Source organism: Sebastes fasciatus, chromosome 23 (genome assembly GCF_043250625.1).
Source record: "Sebastes fasciatus isolate fSebFas1 chromosome 23, fSebFas1.pri, whole genome shotgun sequence".
Lineage (NCBI taxonomy): Eukaryota > Metazoa > Chordata > Actinopteri > Perciformes > Sebastidae > Sebastes > Sebastes fasciatus.
The window spans coordinates 5,597,222-5,619,982 of record NC_133817.1 but is presented as its reverse complement, the minus strand read 5'-3'; the positions used below and the strand labels follow the sequence as shown (position 1 = coordinate 5,619,982).

Here is a 22,761-nt window from a genome sequence, read left to right as displayed (position 1 = left end):
TAGTCATTCTTACTCTATATTATACACTATCCTGGGGGAAATGACCGTTGCAGACTCTGTTTTGATGAGAATTAGTTAGTTTGACAGCGATATTTTGATGACAACTATTTTATTTTAAAATGCAGCATTGATGGAAGAAAAAAATAGATGAATAGAAAAAGAAATGGGCTATAAAATAATAAGTAAGAATTCCCAAAACAGAGCTACGATTGAGCAAATAAATAAGATTGTTGCAGTGATTCACTGTGTCCACTAGAGAGAGCACTTGATACACACCAGAGCAGCTGATCAGGGTTTCTTATGAATGGGCTCTGAGGTTTATAGCTGTACAACTGTTGTCACGTGAAAACCTTTTTATCACTGAGGTTGGTTGATCATTTACAGTAAAGGATCAAATATGGACAGATCCTGCCTGGTTAACATGTCCTTCCACAGTTAAAATTAACTTTAAGAAAAATAGAGATCAAATGGGAAAAACATTTTTTTCTTAATTCCTTAAATTTAATTTCACATCAATAACAACAAATAATATTTTAAAGATATTTTAAACTATGGGAGGTGCAAAAATGATCTCTTTCTAGATGTTTGTCACACTACACAAATTCTGATGTGTAAAGCAAAAAAAAAAAAATGCTGGTTGGTCTAATTTGCACATACACATATGGCCATTAATCAAATTTCCTTTTATTCAATTATATTTAATAGCCTATGAATGATTCACCCCCATCATTTCTGTTTTTATTCCGACTTTGGATTTATTTATTCTAGATAGGCTACAGGTCAAGGACGCACCATGTGGAGATGTTTCATCACATTTTTTCCCTTCAGAACTCCTCTCACGTGTTGGTTGTATCACCGTTTACAATTGTTACATGTGTGAATGACCAAGATATTCACGTTTTTCCCCCCAACAACAACAAAACAAACATGGTTGTGTTAACCGGGTTTCCCTGAATCCCTTACCCCGATTAGGGAAACCGGGTTTCTGGTTTAGGCTTCATTAAGAAATCAGGTTACTACAGAGAGCCGACAACAACCAGGTTACTTGATTGCACCTGATGCAGAGGTGACATGTCATAACCCCGTTATTAACCTACCGAAAACAGAATATTTCATATTTCTATAATTATTTATTAAGTAGAGGCTTGATTTTTATTTTACCAAAAACAGAATACTTCATATTTATATAATTATTAATTCACTGTATGCTTGATTTTTTTTTTACCAAAAACAGAATACTTTATATTTATATAATTATTAATTAAGTATATGCTTGATTTCTATTTTTTTTTTATTACCAAAAACAAAATATTTAATATTTCTATAATTATTAATTAAGTAGATGCTTGATTTTTATTTTATCAAAAACAATATTTCATATTTAAATAATTATTAATTAAGTAGATGCTTGATTTTTTGTTTTACCAAAAGCAGAATACTTCATATTTCTATAATTATGTGGGTAGAGTGGGTGAGTTCAATCATCCAATCCACCAAACAACTCAAAACAAGAGTCAATTGGAGAATACACTGTTTACCATTGGCAGAGCATTTTGGCAATTTTTTTCTTGGGCTCTACCCACATAATCAGCTGTGTTGCTCATCCCACAAATGCATGATCCTTACAAGTTGGACATCATTGTGAAGGTAAATAAACACGCTTTCTAACCATGTAAAATACAATGCCAATTAGCATTGTAACAACAGAGAAATAATCCACCAAACACAAGTTTCCAAACTTTTTTCCCCTAGTTTATAAAGTTGTTGTCCTCAGGTTAAAGGTTGACCCATGTTGTTTTTTTTAATTCATCAGTGATTAAACGTGGACATCTAAATGATTTGAGGCCAGGTCTCATGTCATGTTTCTGTGCCGCCCTGTCTCAGAATGGTCTCAGACAGTACGGCACGAATAAGTAGCCACACCTGGAGTGAACTCACTGCCAAACCCCATGCAAAAAAAAGCCTATTTTATACTGTATTGTTTTAAATGAGGAAACAACAATAAAGTAGGCTGAAGAGACTTTCCACTCTGTAAGTTAACACAATAGGGACTTCATCGGCACACACTATATGAATGTAAACCTTTGAAATCATATATAAATGTCCCTTTAAAGTTTAATCAGAGAGCTGCTATCTGTGTTTACTGTCCGCTTCACGATACTTCCGGGTTCGGTGAAGTCCACTAGCAGTGCACGCGGGGGACCGTTGTACTTTCTCTGCGCGAGACGAGCTTTTAAATGGGTTACCGAGCCAACCGTTGCCACGTGACCGTCTGAGTTATATAATATATAGGTCAACACGTTTATGGTTGGCACGTGCAGCCGCGTCGTTTTACGTAAAATCTCGTGCAAAGGTCTCGAATTACACTATGTAGGTGAGGGCAGCAGATCGTCAACGTTTGAGAAGAGGAGAGGGATCACTCTGAGTGGGGTTTTCTTATTTTTTTTTTAAAGAATTGGGGGAAATGAGGACACCATTATACAATCCTTGATAACTACTTTTTTTTTTTTTTTCTCGTTTTTCACATGTTGTGTTTGAGAGATTCGTGGAGATGGAAACCTAACTTCACAAAATATTTTATTATATATTTTAAGACAAGTGTAAAACTGTCTGGACTAATAGAAATAACAATAAAGAATACAATAATAAAAATAAAAATAAAATGTCAATATACAAGTCAAGTGTTCGGAAGTTGTAACAATACAAATAGTGCAAATAAATAAATACCGGATGAATATACAGATGGGATGATTATGTACAGTATGTACATGTGTAGATATCTATATACTGTATGTAGAATACTCGCTAACTACTTTTTTTTTGTTTAGTCGTTTTTCACATGTTGTGTTTAAGAGATTCGTGAAGATGGAAACCTAATTGCACAAAATATTTTATTATATATTTTAGGAACATGGGGCAAGTGTAAAACTACTGAAAAAAAATAAAAAATCTGTCTGGAGCCACAAAACATTTGAGCATTGTGATGAAGGTAACACAGTTTATAGTCTAAGTATATAGAATATAAGTCTAATGCAGTGAGGGCCAAAGAGCAAATTACTACGGAGTATTAGGGCCACATTGAGGGAAAAAACATCTGAGATTTCCAGAATAAAGTCGTAATATTAAGAGAAGAAATTCATAACTTTACAAGAAAAAAAGTTGTAATATTAAGAGAATAAAGTCATAACTTAACGAGAAAAAAAGTCGTAATATTACGAGAACTAAGTCATAACTTAACGAGAAAAAAAGTCATAATATTACGAGAATAAAGTAAGAACTTTACGAGAAAAAAAATCGTGATATTACGAGAATAAAGTCATAACTGTGAGAATTTTTTTTTTTATTACGAGAATAAAGTCATAATTTAAAGAGAAAAAAGTCATATTACGAGAATAAAGTCATAACTTAACGAGAAAAAAGACGTAATATTACGACAAAGTCATAACTTAACGAGAAAAAAAATCGTAATTTTACGAGAATAAAGTCATAATTTACGAGAAAAAAAGAAAATAACACGTAAAATTACAATTTTTTTCTCGTAAATTTATGACTTTATTCTCGTAATCTCAGATTTATTTATTTGTCCTAAATGTGGCCCTAATACTCCGTCGTACCATAGACCTTCAACAATGATAAATAAAAATGAAAATGTAAACAAAAAAACAGTTATTCATTTCCATTTTTATAAATCCACAGGGAGCCACTGGAGAGGAGCTAAAGAGACGCAGGTTGCTGACCCCTGGTTCAGGGGTTCCTCCATGCAAAAAAAAAAAAAAAGTTTGGGAACCATCGTGCTAGGAAATAATGACAGAGTGAGCCCTCCTCGCCACTTCCGCTGTGTTTGGGAGGAATGCGACAGAGTAGCAAAGTCAGATCTGTGACGCGCACTACGTCAGAACATCAAAATATACGTTATCACCTGAGGAATCAGTCACACCTGCACCGTCAGGGATAATTATAAGCCTAATAATAATATATATAATATATAATTAACAATAATATATAATATATTATTATATATATATAATAATATATATATATAATAATAATAATAATAATAATATATATATATATAGGCATTGTCACAGTCGCAATCCTGATAATCCAGTTTGACCACCCTATCCATAACATCATCTGCGAGTGATTTACGACCTCTGTGATGGGAAATAAAAACCAGTAGAACATTTTGTTCACTGTCACTTACATTTACATATTGTTATGACGTCAAATAAAAACGCAAAAAAATACATTTAAAAATACAACTTTAACATTTTCTCATGTTTATTTTCATTATAATTTCTGCTTTAACTTAATTAAGTTTTAACCTAATTGTGAAGAACAATAATAACATTTTTACCAGAGTATTCAGGGTTCTAAACTTGTTCACTATACAAAATACCACACGTTTTAAAAGTAGTAGTTTTAAAAGGTAGTGCAACTACCATTGTTTACATTTATCTATTTATTACATCTACCCTACCTGTTTTACAAATGCAATTACCTCTGTTTACATTACATCTATTTTTATATTTTATTCCTCAAGTGTAATACTTCTGTTTATATTTATTTATTACATCTACCCTACCTGTTTTATTTGCTTTATAACTGTGTGTGTGTTTTACCTGTTATATGTTTTATCTGCCTCGTTTAGTCTCTGCAAAGTGTCACCCAGCGTTATTACGCTTTATTTTGAAATTTAAAGGGGATCCCGAATCATGCGGTGATAATGAATGGGGTTGCAAGCTGTCCCAAGCAAAACGCCGGGTACCCTGGCTGTCAAAATAAAAGCTGGGGCATGAATGAAAGAACCAAATAAAAAGGGTGATGAAAGTAGGAGGCAAGTGTGAACTTATAGTTTCCTAGAAGACGTGGGTGTTCTGTTCTCACTCATCCCTCACGTTTCTATCACCACTCCTCCTCCTTTGTAAAAAAACCAAAAAAAAAACAGGAGGAGGAGGAGGAGGAGGAGGAGGAGAGAAAATGAAGTCAATTATACAACACTCTGCTTCTCTGCAGCTCTCCTCCTCCTCTCCTCTGTTACTACTACAGCTGCTGCGGCTCCACATGTAGCCTTCAACCGGCACACCGGCTCCAGGCTCTCTGCAGGCATGTCGGTGACGGTGTCGGTGGCGGACCGGGCTGCAGGTAGGAGCATAATTCAGCTTTTATTTTATTATTTTGTTGCTTTTTCTCATCATTTGGGGGGAAAAACAAATCAAAGCAGAGGTAAATACGTCCTTAAACTTCTTCTAAACTTCTTTCATGCGACTAATTATGTTTATATTGTATTTTTACACGTAGTTACAGTGTATTTGTTGTGTTAATGTGAACGACTGTAGTCCATTCAACTATTTTTCCGCACTACCTGACGTGCGCGTCCCCGACTGGAAAGCGCGCTTCCGCTACGCAGCTGTAACCATGGCGACAATTTCCCCCCCCCTTTAACAAAATATATTTTTAATAATTAACCGTATTTTTTTTTAAGCTACTGTCCACCGACATCTTTCTCTGCTTCTCCAAAGTATTTATTATTATTTATTTTTTTTAATTTGCCTAAACTTCCACCAAACTTTTTTTTTTTTTATTTTTTTTTTTAAATTTATTTGTTTTGTATTTACTTATTTTTTATTTACTTAATTTTTTTTAAATTTTTTTTTTTAATTTCAAAATGACAGTATTTTTTCACCCTTAACAAGATATCTTTTTTATTAATTAACCGTATTTTTTTTTTTTGCTTCGCTAAAGTATTTTTTTTTTTTGCCTAAACTTCCACCAAACTTTTCAAAATTACAGTATCCATAGTAACAGCAGAAAACATTAGCACATTTTCATTGCTTTTTTGTTTTGTGAGGAATTGTTGACAGATATAATTCCATTTCTTTCATAAATACAAAGAAATTAGGCTTTTTTTGGGTAAATTTACACTTGTGAATGTAGAACTTTGCGAGAATTAAAATTAAATTAATAAGAAAAAATGCTTTACTGTCTTTGTCACTGTAATCATAGCAACTTCCACCAAACTGTCCTCCTCAGTGGAGCTTATAGTGTGTCGTCAGCTCTGCAGCAGCAGCTTCAGTCTAAAGTGGGTCAGTAGATCAGTAGAGCAGCGCTGCCTGCACTGTGCAGCAGAGGGAGGCAGTCTCATCACTGCAGTAGTATGGCAGATAGCAAAAAGTGTTTAAAGCAAACTTAAGGATTTCCTGAGTCAGTGCTCCACAGACAGACTCAGGAAATCCTTTGTCCCCCGAGCCATCAACCTGTACAACAACTCTCTAGGGAGGCATAATGTGACTATATCTATGCCATAGGCGGATCAGATCAATACTTTGGTCAAGACAGAAAGCATATCAACAAACTAACCAGACAAACAGTTTCAGTTTTAAGTGAAAAATCGTTCCATCTATACAAATATGCAGCGTTTATCGCCTGTGACTCAGACAGCCAGCCTGTGCTGTGTGTTTTTCTACAGATGGATAGTCTGTATTCACACGGCTATTGTGCAAAAACCTTCTGACTCAAGAGCGCTTCCTTTTGTTGATATTCAACAACGGATGGCTGTTTCAAGACCACAGCTTCAGAGATCCATCAACAGCGCCGGCATCGCTACCCTTTGCAGTTTTATTAATCCATTAGTGCTCCATGTTCAGACCACTAATGTGTACCTATGGATGAAAACAGCTTGCTCTGTCACTGAACCTTCATTTGTAGACTCTTGACAAAAATGCAATATCACATAACCTCTCTGGCTAGACTTCTGTTTCGTACATTTTGTCCACAAAGGCTGTGGCTGCAGCTGTATAGCTCTTATATTTTCCTTTTGTTGTAGTTTTCTGAAATTGTTCATTAGTAATACTGTAATAATTAGGGTTGCAACTAACAGTTGTTAACAGTTATGGATTATTTTCTTAATCTTCACCCACGAGTCTCCCCTTTACAGACATTCCCACTTTATGATAATCACATGCAAGTTTACATTACATTACATTACACACGACGAGAAGTCAGCCCAGCTTGTGTCCATATTGTCTGTGGCTGTTTAGCACAGACTGTAATTTATGCTGTTTGGACACTCTGTGTGACATTTCATGCTTATCTTTCACGACCTGTCGTTATGTGTTCGTTCTGTTACTACTTTGTTCTGTGTTAGAGGAAACATAGCAGCATATGCTTTCCTTTTTGTGGGATTTTTAAGACATGTTGAGTTTGAGCAAAGGACTGAAATGAGTTGTCTGCAAACTGTGCATGAATATCCTCTGTATTTCTCATATAATAGTCTGATGTGTCAAAAGGCAGGTAGAGATCGGGCAGATGTTGGGTTTTTTTTGCGTTCCACTGTGATGTTTGTCAAGCAGTTAGTTGGCTCTCTGTCTGGCATTTATTGGCCATTTTACTGCCCTTTGCTTTTCTTTGTGGACACAAGTATATATGGCTTTTTATTGCTGAATAAGCTGTGTGCTGGTTTGTATTGTATCATATTAGGGTATTGTATTGTTCCAGCCCGGTCGCACAGCTGTCCAGTGTCACAAAAAGCCTATTCATAAAATTGAATGTATTGATTTGTGTACATAGACACGAATTTCACAATCAATTCGTATGTAATCCACGTAATTGTGAACCGGGAAGTATAAAGAGTGGCAAACACCGTGTAGGGAGGAGGTTAGGGTGGATGGGTAGGTCAATAAAACACAGGACTTTCGCCCAGGAGACCGGTGTTGGTTTATTTATACGTTGATTTATTTGTCATGTAACATCCGTACTTAAGTTACGACACTTCTGGAGTTTATTTTAATCCAAATCACAATCTTTTCCTAAACGTTACTACGTCGTTTTTGCACGTAACTTCCATACTAAAGTGACGGCACTTTCTGAGTTTATTTGATCCCAAACCACAATCTTTGTTCTTTCAAGTTGTTTTTGCCTAAGCCTAACCAAGTTGATTTATTCCTAAACCTAACTAAGTAGTTTTATTTTGAAAAGACTGGAGCGGAAAATTGACATGTGCTTCATGTGTTGCTGAACATTTGTAAGAAAATGCACGAAAAATACGTTGTTGAAAAGGGAAATTCATGTCTATGTACATGAATCAAATAGATTAAATTTTGCTATTTCACGAACTGTGTTGCTGTATATCATGTCTATAATTCAAATCAGGTCATCTATACTTTCCACTACCAAATACCTTAAAGTCATTCAAGTGGGATGAAATGTACAGTACAGCTGTGAAGAAGTGCATGTAGGTCATGTCGTGCGAACACTTGTACAGTTGGTCATACTGAGTTTGTCACACTCCCGTGCATCTCCACCGTGGGCTGCTGTCTATGTTTCTGTGCTTCACTATGTCATCTGCTGCATGGCTGCAGGCTTTGGCCTCTAATCAGCAGTTTAGTCACGAAGGGAGCTTTTTGGCTCAGACGTGCTATCAGCACAGCAACAAAGCAGGCACTGTCACTTCCTAGATGGCACACTTCAGCCAGTCAGCTGGCAGGGCTCACACGGGGGAAAATGTTCCTCGCTTATAAGGAAACAGGAAAAAAAGACTGTGACGTTGGAGGTGGCGTATAACGCTGCAGCATCAGTGGTGAAGAGGTGTGGTGGGTGGAAGGAGAGCTGGCAAAGCGAATCGCTCCCACATTCCACTTTTGCGTCAGTGATGACCCACTAAACACCACAAGGATTAAAGACAATCATCTCAATATCGTTCAAGTGCACTCCACTGCTGATTGAAATGTAGTCACGCCTGGCCCTGTTTGTAGAAGCTGGTTGTGGTTTTACATTAAATGTTATTCATACAGTATATAACTGTGCAAAAGTTGCTTGAAAAATACAGTTTTTAAGTGTTGCAGCTCCTGTTATAAAACTAGCAGAAAAAACACATATTAATTATGAAAAGTTTTCTATTATTATGAATAACTTTTCCTGCTTTTGTGAGAAAAACAGGAGAATATGGGTCAGTGACAGCGAACAGTCACGTTGAAAAGCTTCCTTATTAACACTTTTTTTCCCTATAATAAATGTCACAATTTAAAGTATGGTAGTCCTGAGAGGGAAGTAGGTCGTTGTTACAGCATTATATAAACGTTAGGTAAGACGATAGCCCAAACCCCATTTACTCTCTCATGTGCCTGTTAAACTGAATAAACTCAAGAGCATAGCTGGAGGTTTGGCGCCGTTCAACGGCAGCCTTCAGATAGTGCACGGAGAGCGAAACATGACAACAGATCAGGGCTGAGCCAAGGCATTTTAATGTGTGTCTGTCTGTGTGTGTGTGTGAGGGGGGGATGGGGAGATGGTTTGGCGAGAAACTAAATAGAAGAAAGAGAGGAATTCTTCTTCTGGTTTCAGGCAGGCATGGGTCAGCTGTTAAAGCTTTTCCACACTTTGACAAACATTCCTGAGTGAGATATCAACCTTTTTAAAAAATGATTGCCTCCCCCACTATACTGCAAACACATTTATGAGTCACTGATTGTTTGCTCACAAAAAAAAGGCATTTGAGGACAAAAATGGATTCAAATATTGATGGATAATTTACAGGTTGAAACAAAGCTGTGCAACAATAACAAACATCAAGAATACACAGCACATAATACGGGCTACTTTATGATACAAATACTGCTTTGTAGGACTTTTACGGAAGCAAAGAAATGCCATAATAGAGTGATGCAGGAATGACCCCTAAAACACGGAAATGAGTTAGCATTTTAGCACTTCCAGTTCCTTCGTCTTGAGGTCAATGGGTTTTTTGAATGGTCTGTGGTTAACAGCTGAAGAGATTTTAACGTTTTGTTAGAATAAATAAATAAATAAATAAATGACTCAATCAATACATAAATAAATAAGAATATAAATAAATAAATACATATGTAATTAAATGTAGCAAAAATAATGTTAAAAATAAATGTAGCCATTATTTAATTGATAAAATGTGATATAAAATTGATATTTCTGTTTTAATTTGCTTCTTTATTTATTTATCTTAGTATTTATTCCCTTAATTATTTACTCCAGTTTAATTTTCCCTTCTATTTATTTATGTATTGCTGTCATTTGCATAATGAGGCAGAAATGTAAAAAAGAAATGTAAAAAGAAAAGAATACAGAAATAAACAAGTTTGGGGAAATAAATAATGGCTGAAATGTAAAGGAAAAATCATGCATGCATAAATAAATTAATGCATAAAATACTTAAATAAATACATAGATGTAAAAACAAATATAAAAAAATAAAAAAATAAATGCAATAAATAAATAAATAAAAATAAATTGCAAAAATAGATAAATATATAAATAAATAAAAGGGAAAATAATACAGAAGAGAAAATAATTAAGGTAAAAAGATAAATATATAAAGAAGTTAATTAAAGCAGAAATATCAATTTGTGTCACATTTTATCAATTAATTAATGGCTTTTTAATTTATTTTTAATATTATTTTTGCTGCATTTAATGACATATTTATTTATATCATCATTTATTATCGAGTCATTTATGTATTTATTAATTTATTTTTGATTATAGCAGGTTCGGTCCTCAATAGATATGGCCTTACTAATTAGTATGAATATTCATTTTGTGTTTCTTCATTCACTTCTGCATTTTAAGACTAAAGTAAGTACATTTAAAAAGTAAGAGTCAAATTTAAATGTTTTAAATTGTTTCAAGGCATTTCCACTGAATAAGAACCAGATTCAGCTTCACTCTTCTTTTTTATTCGCTGCTCAATACGAGCAACAAACCCAACAAACCCTCGTGGCAGAGCCAAGTCTTTTGCATTCATTCATGGTGAATTATTAATAGGGCAAGCCAGCGCTACAGAGCTCTCAAGGTTGATGTATTCATGTGTCTCTCACATCACTGTGATGGTTGTTTTTCATGTTTCAGATCTCGCTGCGGGGGAGGAAGGCCTAGACCAAGCGGGCTCCTTGCTGCCAGCTGTCGAGCTGCCAAGGAAACGAAAGGGAGATGTGGAGGAGCGGTCAGGCACCCATGTACAGTAAGAGAGGAGTGCTATGTTGATATATAATAAATCACACTGTGCTGTACAATAAATCCATTCCTCTTCTAATACAGTAAACGTCCATTCAAACTTACAGGCAAAGTGACGACTTCCCAATGGACGATGACATCAGCAGGTACACACTGACATTTTGATTTCTTTTCTGTCTTATGAGGGAATATTGGAAAGGATCTTTTTAATTTGCAGATCCTTTTATTTGCAGATCTGAAGCAGAGGATCAGCAAGTCAAAATGAAATGCTTCAGGTAATTCTATTTTTACATCAAATTACTGTGCCATCTGTGTCTTGAAAAGCCTTTCTTTCATTGGTCTCATTTATGTGACCAGTTGTTTTAAAACTACATGAACTCGCCTGCAGGGAGCCTCACCGACAGATCGAAAAGCGGCGGAGGGACAAAATGAACAACCTCATCGACGAGCTGTCCGCCATGATCCCCGCCTGCCAGCCCATGGCTCGAAAACTTGACAAACTCACCGTCCTGCGGAAGGCCGTGCAACACCTGAAAACCCTTAAAGGTAACTCTGAACCCGCCTGGGCAGTTTTTAATAAAATGTCAGCGACGTCTACTCTGTTCCATCTAAAAGCTTGTCCTGTGTTTCCAGCCGGGACAAGCAGCGCCTTTAACGACACCACCTACAAGCCTTCAATCCTGCCTCTCGATGACCTCAGGCACCTTCTGCTCAGGGTTGGTATTAACGTTACTCACGTACGACCCCCGATGAGTCCCATTTGATTATTATATCTATCTGTGTGTTATGTATCTATCTTTCCTACCAGGCTGCGGACGGTTTCCTGTTAATTGTAAGTTGTGACCGGGCTAAAATCCTGTTCATCTCCGAGTCCGTCTCCAAGATCCTCAACTTTAGCCAGGTGTGTTGCACTTCTACATCACACACTCAAGCGGAGATGCAGGCCTTGAGGCCATCCTGCTGGTTCAGAGGGCTAAGATGCACAACATTTAACTTAAAGGAACATTTTAGCCCTAATGCATTTTGTCAGTTTGGGACCCCAAATAAAAGCCTCCACTTCATCTACTCTCAGCATAGTGCCTCAGACAGTTTGCTTATGTGGTTGAGGAGCTGAATCTTTATGACTCAGTCTGCAACACAAAATTGTATGTCTGCAGATTTTATGAGCAAATAAAACAAGAAACATTTTATTGCAGCTCCAGTGAAGTCCTGATAGTGATGTCTGCAGGGCCGGCGATATCTGAGCTTTTATACCATTCTTTAAAAGTCTGTTTATAAGGCTTGGCAGCCGCCAGAAATGATAACCACACCTGCTCTACATTCTTGACAACATTTTGCAGCTTTGAGACGAACTGTAAGCAAGCAGAGAGGAATTATAGAGATTAGGTGGGATGCAACAGAAAAGCTTCTAAAGTAATCTGACACCATGTCTGCAGGGCAGCACGTGTTATTTTGGTGCTTTCCAGTGAAACATGGCTGAATACATGCTGCAGAAATTCTCTTACAATCCAGTACTGTATGTAGAGCTGACAAACAGCAAGGTTATTATGAACAAAGACAATTAAATAAAACTAAAGTTGATTGTCATTTTGGATTCTCAGTTGGAGCTGACCGGACAGAGCTTGTTCGATTTCATCCACCCCAAAGACATCCACAAGGTGAAGGAGCAGCTGGCGTCTTCGGAGTACCCTCGCCACCGCCTCATTGATGCTGCAAGTAAGTCCGTCGAAACGTCAAGGTCTGAGAAACAACTGAGAATGTAACGCATTGTAGGACGAGTAGAAGTCAACATTGTGTCTTTCTGTGTGCAGCTGGGGTCCAGGTCCAGGTGGACGCCCCCGTCAGGCCGCCACACTTGTCCCCCGGGGCCCGGAGAACCTTCTTCTGCCGGATGAAGCACAGTCGGGTGGCTGGGAAGCAAGAGGACAAACACTTGCTGCCCTGTCCTTCCAAAAAGAAAGGTGGGTTCAGACAAATGTGTGGCCTGAAAATGGTCAAACATCAACATAATATTTCAGCTATCAGCCGTGTGGCTCCAGATTTATTTGCTTTTGCTTTCACAATCTCATCTGACTACTAAATCTCAGAAATGTTTTTCTAAAATACTACTGGAGCCAGGTCCGTTATCTTCGAAGCCATTTGGACCATAATATCATACTGATATGACAAAGTGTAGATACGCAGAATACAAAATATACACAGAGGAACACGCTGACCCTCTCAAACCCGCGGCCCCCGTGGATCAGCGCTATTTTGGCTCGTCATATTTCTGTTACCTCGCTCTCTTGAGAGCACTCGAGGTGATTCAGCTGAGAGGAAACTGAGTTAATCTTTGAAATGATCGCAGCTATTCCAGCTTCGTATACACAGTCATGACATGTTCAGTCATGTACCTGCAGGGCCCAAACAGAGGAGGAGGAGGAGGAGGAGGGTGTGTACCAAAAGATTAATAATATATTGAAATGTGTTTCTAGGCGGTGAGGTCAATGTTCGGGCAGCCAGCAGAAAACAAACAAAATAGAGTTGAAAATGTATTTGATCTGGATCTGGTGGGACCGGGTGGGTATGTTGTGACCCTCCGTAAACCCTCCCTCCACCCCATTGGCTAAAGTTTGCGTGCAAGTAGATGAACAAAAACTACTCTTATTTAAAGGTGCAATGTGTAGGATTTGGCGACATCTAGCGGTGTGGTTGCAGATTGCAACCAACTGAAGCTTCTCCCGTGTGCCAAGCGTGTAGAAAATGTGAAAACGCGGATAGCCCTATCTAGAGCCAGTGTTTGATTTGTCCATTCTGGGCTACTGTAGAAACACGGCCGCCGGCTCCGTGAAGAGGACCCGCTCCGCACGTAGATATAAACGGCTCATTCTAAGCTAACAAAAACACAACAATTCTTATTTTCAGGTGATTATACACTAAAAGAAACATGCTTATTTATATTTCCATTTCTACCAATAGATCCTCCTGAATGCTACACACTGTCCCTTTAAGGTTGTTGTTGAAATACACACACTTTTCACAATGTGGGTCAGTTTTGTCAATGAGTCATCTCTTGGTGGAAAGAATTCAGAGCTTGAATGAGCACGAATTGTGCCACAATTTCAAAAAGAAAACACATGTAGTCCTGTACAGGAAGTAGGTCAGTGTGTTGCAGCATTGTATAACCACAAAGTAAGAAGATGGTCCAAAACACCACTTACTGTAAACACAATTTCGGTGACAGAAACAGGAGGCGTGGCGCCACTTAGTGGCCAATCCCAACAACTGCACTGCAGCACATAAAGAAGAATCAGAATCAGTTTATACTCACCAAGTACATACACTGCTCAACAAAAATTAAGGGGACACTAAATCATCACAGTATAACACCGAGTCAGTTAAACTTCAGGGATATCAATCTGTCCATTTAGGAAGCACAAATGATTGTGAATCACGGTCATGGCTGTTTTCAAAGGGGTCCCTTGACCTCTGACCTCCAGATCAGTGAATGAAAATGGGTTATATGGGTACCCACAAGTCTCCCCTTTACAGACATGCCCACTTTATGATAATCACATGCAGTTTGGGGCAAGTCATAGTCAAGTCAGCACACTGACACACTGACAGCTGTTGTTGCCTGTTGGGCTGCAGTTTGCCATGTTATGATTTGAGCATATTTTAATGCTAAATGCAGTACCTGAGAGGGTTTCTGGACAATATATGTCATTGTTTTGTGTTGTTAAATGATTTCCAGTAATAAATATATACATACATTTGCATAAAACAATCATATTTGCCCACTCCCATGTTGATAAGAGTATTAAATACTTGACAAATCTCCCTTTAAGGTACATTTTGAACAGATACAAAATGTGATTAATTTAAAAGTTGAATCGATTGACAGTCCTAGATATTTTATTTACATTTATTTGACAAACTAATTGTTTTTGTGCCCACAGACACCTACAGATATTGTACCCTCCACTGCACTGGATACATGCGGAGCCTGCCCAGCAGCCAGCTGGACTCGGATGGCGACGCCGACAAGGAAACCTCAAACCTGTCCTGCCTGGTGACGGTGTGCCGCCTCCTCTCTCACTCGCCCCACCAGCCTTCCAAAGACGTCAACGTCAAGCCCTCCGAGTTCATCACCCGCTGTGCCATCGACGGCAAGTTCACTTTTGTCGAACAACAGTGAGTTTCCCCCGATTCTCATAACCACCTTCCTGTCGTGAGTTGTGAATTTGTTCTGAGCACATGGTCCCGCTGAGAAAGAAATGGCAGAGTTGTGGTGAGGAGGCCTCTGAGCGAGTTTTGTCAGTGGAGGTAATCCTTTCTGTCTTTGCCATTGTTTCTCAGAAGGAGCTGCATCTTGATGGCATCACATGAAAAGCTCTTCTCATTTTTTGGGAAGTAATTTCATACCACAAGTATAGTGAATCATTTAATCAAAATGTCCCATGTGTGTGACTGCTGAATGTTACATGTGGAGAGGCATTCACTTCCACTCCTCACTGGTTTTTGAACAATCCTGAGTGACGGCAAAATTGGCGGAGAAAGCCAGAGTGACTGAACTCGTTCCGTCTCCTCTGTCTTTCCCAGAGCCACCGCAGTCATCGGTTATTTGCCGCAGGAAGTTCTCGGCACGTCGTGTTACGAGTACTTCCACCAGGACAACCTGCAGCACCTCACAGAGAAACACAGGCAAGGTGATGGAGCAAAGCAACCTCAATTAGCAACTTTAACCCTCCTATATCTGACTCAATTTAGAACTTAAAGCTGCGGTCGGTAACTTTGAGCAAATATGAAACTGTCACTATATTCTGGAAGTAGTGCATGAAACAGATAATCTGTGGAAAATCAGGTTCCTCTGTGTCCTCCTATTTCAACGCGCCAAATGAAAACAACCAAACCGTAGCTGTCAATCACCATGACCGTTTTACAAAAATAACTTTTTATCATATTTGCTCAAAGTTACCAGCTTTAAATTGGGTCAATTGTGCCCCCAAAAAAGAGATGAATGTTTTGTAGAAGTTCAAGACCTTTTCTTCTGTTTCCTCCTGCGCTCTGTGACAACACTCGTGTCCGATCTCTTGGCAGTTCTCCGGAGCAAAGAGAAGATCGAGACGCAGTGCTACAAGTTCAAAACGAAATACGGCTCCTATGTTTCACTCCAAAGTCAGTGGTTTAGCTTCACAAACCCATGGACCAAAGAAGTTGAGTTTATCGTGTCTTCGAACAGGGTCGTCTCGTAAGTACTGATTCATTTACGAAGATGTGGATTATGTGTCTCAGATATAATACAACACTCATCCATTCATTCTTTAGAGCAATTTTCTTGACACTGGTTATCCAAAAACTTTTGTTTCTGTGTTGATTTCATACACACATTTTGCTTCTGATCATCATTTAAAATACAGTTTATTCATGGATATAGCAGCGTAAATACTTCTTTGCACCAGCAGGGGGCCCGGTCACACAAGAGATGAGGCAGGCAGCTCAAAAGCACTTCAGGGTAAGAAATACATACTGTGTGTATTGACATTTGTCTCTTGTGTGTGATTTTTTTTGTTTGTTTACATAAATTTGACTGTCTTCTTCTCTTCCACAGAAGACATAAAGCAAATACCCATAATTCCAGGCCTTTCCAGTGGTGTGGGTATGATGATCTACGCCGGCAGCATAGGGACCCAAATCGCAAATGAGCTCGTCGACTCTTACAGGTGCATTTTGTGTGTGTGTATATGTATATTGGATTGGAGGGGGGTGACATGACTAAAAAATCGCAAGTTGCGTTAATGTGTTAAAGAATTATAAATTTTGCTTATTATCACGTTAATTTTCACAGCCCTAATAACATAAAAGAATATTTATAATAAATAAAAAAAAATTAAAAAAGTAAAATTTAATCTCCTGCTGTGTTCCTGACTGTTGTTTAACAGGATGAACTCGTCTCCATCAAGCGGAGCTTCCAGTCCGTTTGGCCCGGCCCAGGAGAAAGGTCCACTGGTGTCCCCACAAACCAGCACGAGTGTGAGTGTCCTCTTAATCATTACGGCACATTTATGCTTTAATGTTAAAAAAAACGCTTTACTCTTCTCATACCGGCTGTGCTGCAGCTCTTCTTTTACCCTCTGTCTGAAACGCTCTGTTTGAGCTCCTGCCCCCCCCTCCCAAAAAGCCCAATCTGCTCTTATTGGTCAGCTGGCCCACTCTGTTGTGATTGGTCAGCCGAACCAAACTCTTTGGACTCCGCTCCAGCTCCGCTCTAACTAGCTTTGTTTGAGGGCGTGCCTAACTAGCCGCTAGACAGGTATTATGCAAATGTGTTACTTGGTGACATCACCACGTTACGGAAGAAAAGGCGGGACTTCAAGCGAGGCGTTTCAGGCAGTTCAGGAGCAGTGTTTCTCCCTTTGGCGTGGACTTTGGACTTTGTAACTTTGCAGACCTTTTACATGGACAGAAAACTATATAACTCGCTAAAGGAAAGGGAAAAAGCACAAAAGCATAATAGGTCCTCTTTAAACTTTTACCTCCTTACACTGTGTTTTCTTTCTGTGGTATTTACTGTATATGCAAATTAAAGCTAGTCTCGCATACATTGTTCATTTTCAAGCAAATTAATAATGATATGGGGAGTTTTGGTCAGTTGGAAGCAGCTAGCGCAGGTCATGACCAGACAATTGATTGAGTTTGCAACCTCATGTAACAATAATATGAAGTCACTATCACTTGTAATAGAATGATTTCATCATACATGTATTTTAATTAATGTAATGATTTGAGTTGTATTTCTACGACAGCGTGCTCACATGTCCTTATAGTGTCTCCATATGTGTGTAAGTCTTATTAAAATGTAAGACAAATTAAAATTGGATATATGCAGTGTACATTAAGACAGCGGCTACTTCTACAGCTTGTTATCCTGAGTTCAATTACACACTCCAGTGGAGAGAGGTTAAACACGCGAGGCCCCGTGCAGCGTTTTTTAACATCACATGACTTGTTCCAGGCGTCCAGCAGAGAGGAGGCAGCAGCCAGTTCATCGCAGTCCCAGCCTGACTCCAGGACAGTGGTGGACGCTGGCAGTGCAACTTCTGAAAGTTCAGGTACCGTCAGCAGAATAATCATAAATACAATCCAAGTTATCATCAGTTTATCTGTACCTCTCTGCAAAGAACGGGTAACAAGGTAATGTTTATAAATGATATATTGTATCATAGCTGATAAGAGACAATAACAATTACATTACATTAGTAGCATAAATTAGAAGTATTTATTATCAGTTTATTGTTGTACACATTATAACATTTGATATATTATACATACTATATTACCAAATTATTTGTAAATCGTTAGGAAAAAGTTTAATTGGTTGTTTTCCTCCCATCTGTGAACTCTTGCAGATGCCGTTAGGAGCACCGGAGGAAACAGAGGCACATTATTTTTCTTTCAGATTACCTGTCTCATGCACTACTGTCAGGATATAGTGACCGTTTTTTAAAAATAACTTTTTTTTTTAATCATATTTGCTCCAACTTGCCTACTTCAGCTTTAACGAAGTTTAATTAACAAACAATTTATCATCTATAAATGAAGGTTATGATAAAATGTTCGAAGAAGAAATGAGCCGCGCTCACAAAACCTGCCCAAAGGCTTGTAAAAAGGCTTTTGACATTTTATATTGACAAAGAAACTCCAGCTGTCTTTGTATTGTTGATCCCACCCACCGTTTCACAGCTGCAGGCTCTCAATCAGCAGGTGATCCAATAAGGAGATGCAAAAGATCAGAGCAGTAAAATCCAACATTTATACAAATGCAGGTTTAAAAAAATCATCATCAAACAATAGAAGGCATTGATCTTTACAGACGGGTGATATCTCACAATATCAGAGTTTCTTTTCCCCCTAAAGTCTCGGTTTCTCTGCTCTGTTCCACCCAGGCGAGCCGTCCCAGCTGGACTTGGACAGCATGGTGGTGCCGGGCCTGAGCAGCTTCAGCAGCGACGAGGCGGCCATGGCGGTCATCATGAGCCTGCTGGAGTCGGATGTAAACATGGGTCAATCAGGCGACTTTGAGGACTTACACTGGCCTTTCTAAACGGCGCACAGACTTTAAGCTCTCACATGCTCTTGTGCCGTTTTTCCTTGCCGAGAACTTGGTAGTTCTGGCCTTGCACATTGAACCCACTGGACTTGTACCAAAGGCCGCAAACGTGTCGTACTTGAGGAAGCCTAACAAAAGAGTTAATAGGAATTATTGTTACTGTGATTATGATGTTGAAGGAATGTCAGGTTAAAGTGTCACCGGAGCCTGTGGTGATTCAATGTCTTCCCCAGCGACACTTCAGCTTAAAACCGAGACGTTCCACAGCAGAACGATTTATCTGTTTGCCTTGCTTGCCCCCCCAGCCCCCCGACGAGTGGCCACGGTCTGTAGGAGAATCAGACTTCTGCCATGTGCAGTGCTGCTAGAGAAACTCCTCAAACCTTTGACATTTGCGAAACTTTCGGTACCCGGTGATGACACGTGTTTTTCATGACATGGTCTGATTGTTCCATTTTTTACTCTGTTTTTTTTAAAGATCCCCTCCAGATGCATTTTGAGTCACATAAAAAAATACTCTGCAGAGTAATACTTGTCCGATATTGTGTCCAGTAAGTAGAAGAAGGCTAAAAAAAGGACGTCTATCCCTTCTCCCCTTTATTAAGAATTGCAAACTCATTAAATATGCAAAAATGGAAATGCCTCAGGCATCGCACCACACCCACCACCACCACTACTGGTCCAGTTATACTCCATTTGGAAGATTATAGCTTACAGTTATATATATTATATTATAGCGCACAAACTATCATTTAAAAGAAGTGCAGATGATTCTAATCATGTCTTTATGTACAGATATTATTCAGAAAGCATGTCTGATTTTGTCAACGCACCGCAGCCATCACATAGAACTTCAACTAAACCAGATAAGCAAAATTAGGGGTGGGACTTCACCTCTCTATTAGACTTTGAACCATTAGAAAAGTATTCTGGCCAAATGTTTTTACACCTAAATTACAAGAGACCAACATCTGGCACGACCAACACTCAATGTCCGATTTTACCAGCTAGCAACAGCTATTAACAGTGAGCGCTGACGCTATCAAAGAATGAATAAACAATGAAATAAATACTTGAATATTGTTTCAGTTTTGGTCCCTGGATAAATAGTTGGCATGGAAACAGGCTCTAAATTCAAGTTTTTTTTTTATCAAAACTCGTACAAATATAACCCAATTCTGTTCATGAGGTTCCTCCATAAATAGAAGGAAGCTGAAACTGAAAAATACATCTTTAACTTCAACCACTCGATGCAACCTTGACTGAAAAGTAATTTTCTTGTGTATATATTGAAGGTTTCTCGTTGCCACTTGTGTATTAAGCATGATAATTACCAGTTGTGCTGTCACAAATCATGCTCATATGCAGACGTCTCCTGTTTTTAGCAGAGGAATGTAACAACACCCGTTAAGTTAAAGTCCAAAATATCAGTATCCATAGAGGAAACCACATTTTTTTCAGTGGAGGGGGTCTTTGTAAAGTGGCTGTTTTCATATTGAATGTGCACTAAAGGACTGAGCCCTAGTATGCCTATACTGTGTTCACATATCACATATTTATTGTACGCCAGACAGTTCTGTGAAGGTAATCCACTGTGCACTGAACTCCTGAGAAAATATGGAAGGTACACTGTGGATATGAGAATGTTTTACAGTGTTAACAGTTCCAGTGTTTCCAGTTTTTAGTCCAGGGTTTATTGCTGTTGTGTCATGTCTTATATTCCCTTTAACCTTCCTGTTGCCCCCCCAAATAGTATTTGAACAGCCTAAGACTGCACAGAAATTAGTATTTGTATTGCTAGGGAGACAATACTGTTATCTATTTCTTAATGTCCCATTACCACTAGAGCTATTTGTAAAAGAAAACCAGTGTAGCCTACTAACAGCTACATGGATCAACTTAGTTGTTTGGTAGCTTTTTTACTTTTTGTGTCATTCCGAAATAGCAAGAGCAAAATGAAAACTCATCAGCGGAGAGGCAGAGCAGAGAGACCAATTTTAACACCCTCATTAGCCTGAAAAAAGGCCAGAATGACATGGACAGGTGGAGGTCTGAGCACGATCATGAATGATCACATTATCAAGCTATTTATTTTCTTATGACCTGTCTTCAAAATGAACCATTGGCAGGCTGAGGGGAAAGTGAGTTCAGCAAAAAAGTAAATGATATTTTATCTCACAATAACCCCTGAAATGTACCGTAGACTATGTGAGGATGGATTTGAACTCAGTGACTGGCCTTCTTACTGCACCTGTAAACTCTGGTTATATCACTGGTTCCTTTAATCTTGAAAGCATAATGTGATTGTGTTGCCTTGAACACGTTGTTTCTTGACAAGGTTCAATTGTAAATCAACCGTTGTGTGCTCTCTTTGGCTTTTGCTGTTGCCATCAGTGCCATTTGAAATGGACACTAAAGCATATTGAACATGCCCTGCTATCAAAAGTCAAAATGTCTATTTGTATGTGCAAATTGTCGTTGATGTATCTGCTGTAACAAGGAATGGAGGTTGAAGTCTTTGAAAGTAAAACAATTTTTCATAAATGGGGTGAATTCTATTTTGTCTTAACCATAATTTAGATTTTGTCGAGTCATCTTGAGTAGCTCTTATATTTACCAGAGGCAGAAATCTTGTTCTCAATTGCGAATCAACTAAATACTCCAATCTCATATTTAAAAAAATAGCTGGAATTGTAAGGAACTGCGCCTTTTTATAGTCTTTCCTCATTGGAACAATGCTGAGATAAAGAAGGACAAACAAGGAGCACAAATAATGTATTTATTTAAGAGAGTTGTTGGCCTTTACACAACATGGCGGCTCGTTTGGAAACTTTCTTCTCTTATATCACGAAAATAATTCACCGAAATGCGTTTCCTAAAACATTTTATGCAAGAAATAAGCCATGCAGTTGTTAAATCTGTCTTTATTTTGGATCGACAACGGTTAGTTTAAAAGTTTCGAGGGAGTTTCCAGAGGCGGCGAGTCACGCCCGTTCTGGCATCTGAGGTTGAGGCTACATCATGGCATAAAGTAACGTCAACTTTATGCAAATAAGGAACGGCCAACGTGACGCCCTGTCTCACGAGTTGCGCCGCCTTAATGCCAGAATGCATTGCACGGCTGCTTACATAGACAATGAATGGGAAGGACGGACGTTATACCATTAGTGGATTTAACATTATAGACATGACCACTGACAAATTCACAGACTGACCAAACACGGTCCAGACATACACTCAGTTTTGACCTAGTCTTATTAAAAGATACATAACTTATGACCCCCGTAACTGTATATAGTTAGAATAGGTGGATAACGTCCTTAAAAAACTTACTTTTCTGTCTTGCATTAGGCTCTCAAACACGCTGAGAGGATTATTTTTGGAAGTAGAAGTGACTTTTTGTGCACATCGATAGTCATCAACACTGTGGAGCATCCCTGCTGAGTTTTGAGGGTATTTTCAGACTTTTAACCAGATGTCTATTTTGCTCTCAGGGCCTCATTTTGCAGCACAAAGTTGAAATAAGTGCACTAATTAAAGTAACTGTTTCTGGAAAGAGATGTTCAATTCTTTAAATGCCATTTTTTCCAAAGCTGTGAGCACTAAAAATGAAATTCTGATCACGTCCTTTTGTTTTTGAGGTGGATGAATACATCCCACTGACCCTTTAAGTCTGTCTTATTTAC

The 22,761-nt window shown here is 38.5% G+C and overlaps 2 protein-coding genes across 6 annotated transcripts in view; one reads left to right on the top strand and one right to left on the bottom strand.

Moving 5' to 3' along the window:
- Positions 1–22,761, bottom strand: part of coa6 (cytochrome c oxidase assembly factor 6) — a 189,822-nt gene that overhangs the window by 110,274 nt on the left and 56,787 nt on the right. The window lies entirely within an intron of this gene.
- LOC141761704 (basic helix-loop-helix ARNT-like protein 1) lies at positions 4,958–21,619 on the top strand. 5 transcript variants are annotated; one of them, XM_074625263.1, is made up of 17 exons: positions 4,960–5,145; positions 10,882–10,993; positions 11,094–11,132; positions 11,220–11,261; positions 11,375–11,532; positions 11,620–11,702; positions 11,795–11,887; positions 12,588–12,702; positions 12,798–12,947; positions 14,925–15,159; positions 15,568–15,674; positions 16,066–16,216; positions 16,431–16,480; positions 16,577–16,688; positions 16,908–16,998; positions 17,981–18,077; positions 18,912–21,619. In XM_074625263.1, exons 1-17 carry the CDS (start codon positions 5,109–5,111, stop codon positions 19,067–19,069), a joined length of 1,830 nt encoding a protein of 609 aa, XP_074481364.1. In that variant the 5' UTR covers positions 4,960–5,108; the 3' UTR covers positions 19,070–21,619. The 5 variants fall into 5 exon arrangements, with proteins under 5 accessions (XP_074481365.1, XP_074481364.1, XP_074481367.1 ...); XM_074625267.1 differs by having other exon boundaries at positions 4,973–5,145; positions 16,428–16,480; XM_074625264.1 differs by lacking the exon at positions 11,795–11,887 and having other exon boundaries at positions 4,958–5,145; positions 16,428–16,480.

Excerpts from the sequence above, each read along its gene's own strand:
- LOC141761704 (XM_074625267.1), top strand. The coding sequence starts at position 5,109 with ATGTCGGTGACGGTGTCGGTGGCGGACCGGGCTGCAG. Across the intron at positions 5,146-10,881 it reads GGTGGCGGACCGGGCTGCAG|ATCTCGCTGCGGGGGAGGAA; the intron begins GTAGGAGCATAA and ends TTCATGTTTCAG. Across the intron at positions 16,217-16,427 it reads TCTTCGAACAGGGTCGTCTC|CAGGGGGCCCGGTCACACAA; the intron begins GTAAGTACTGAT and ends TCTTTGCACCAG.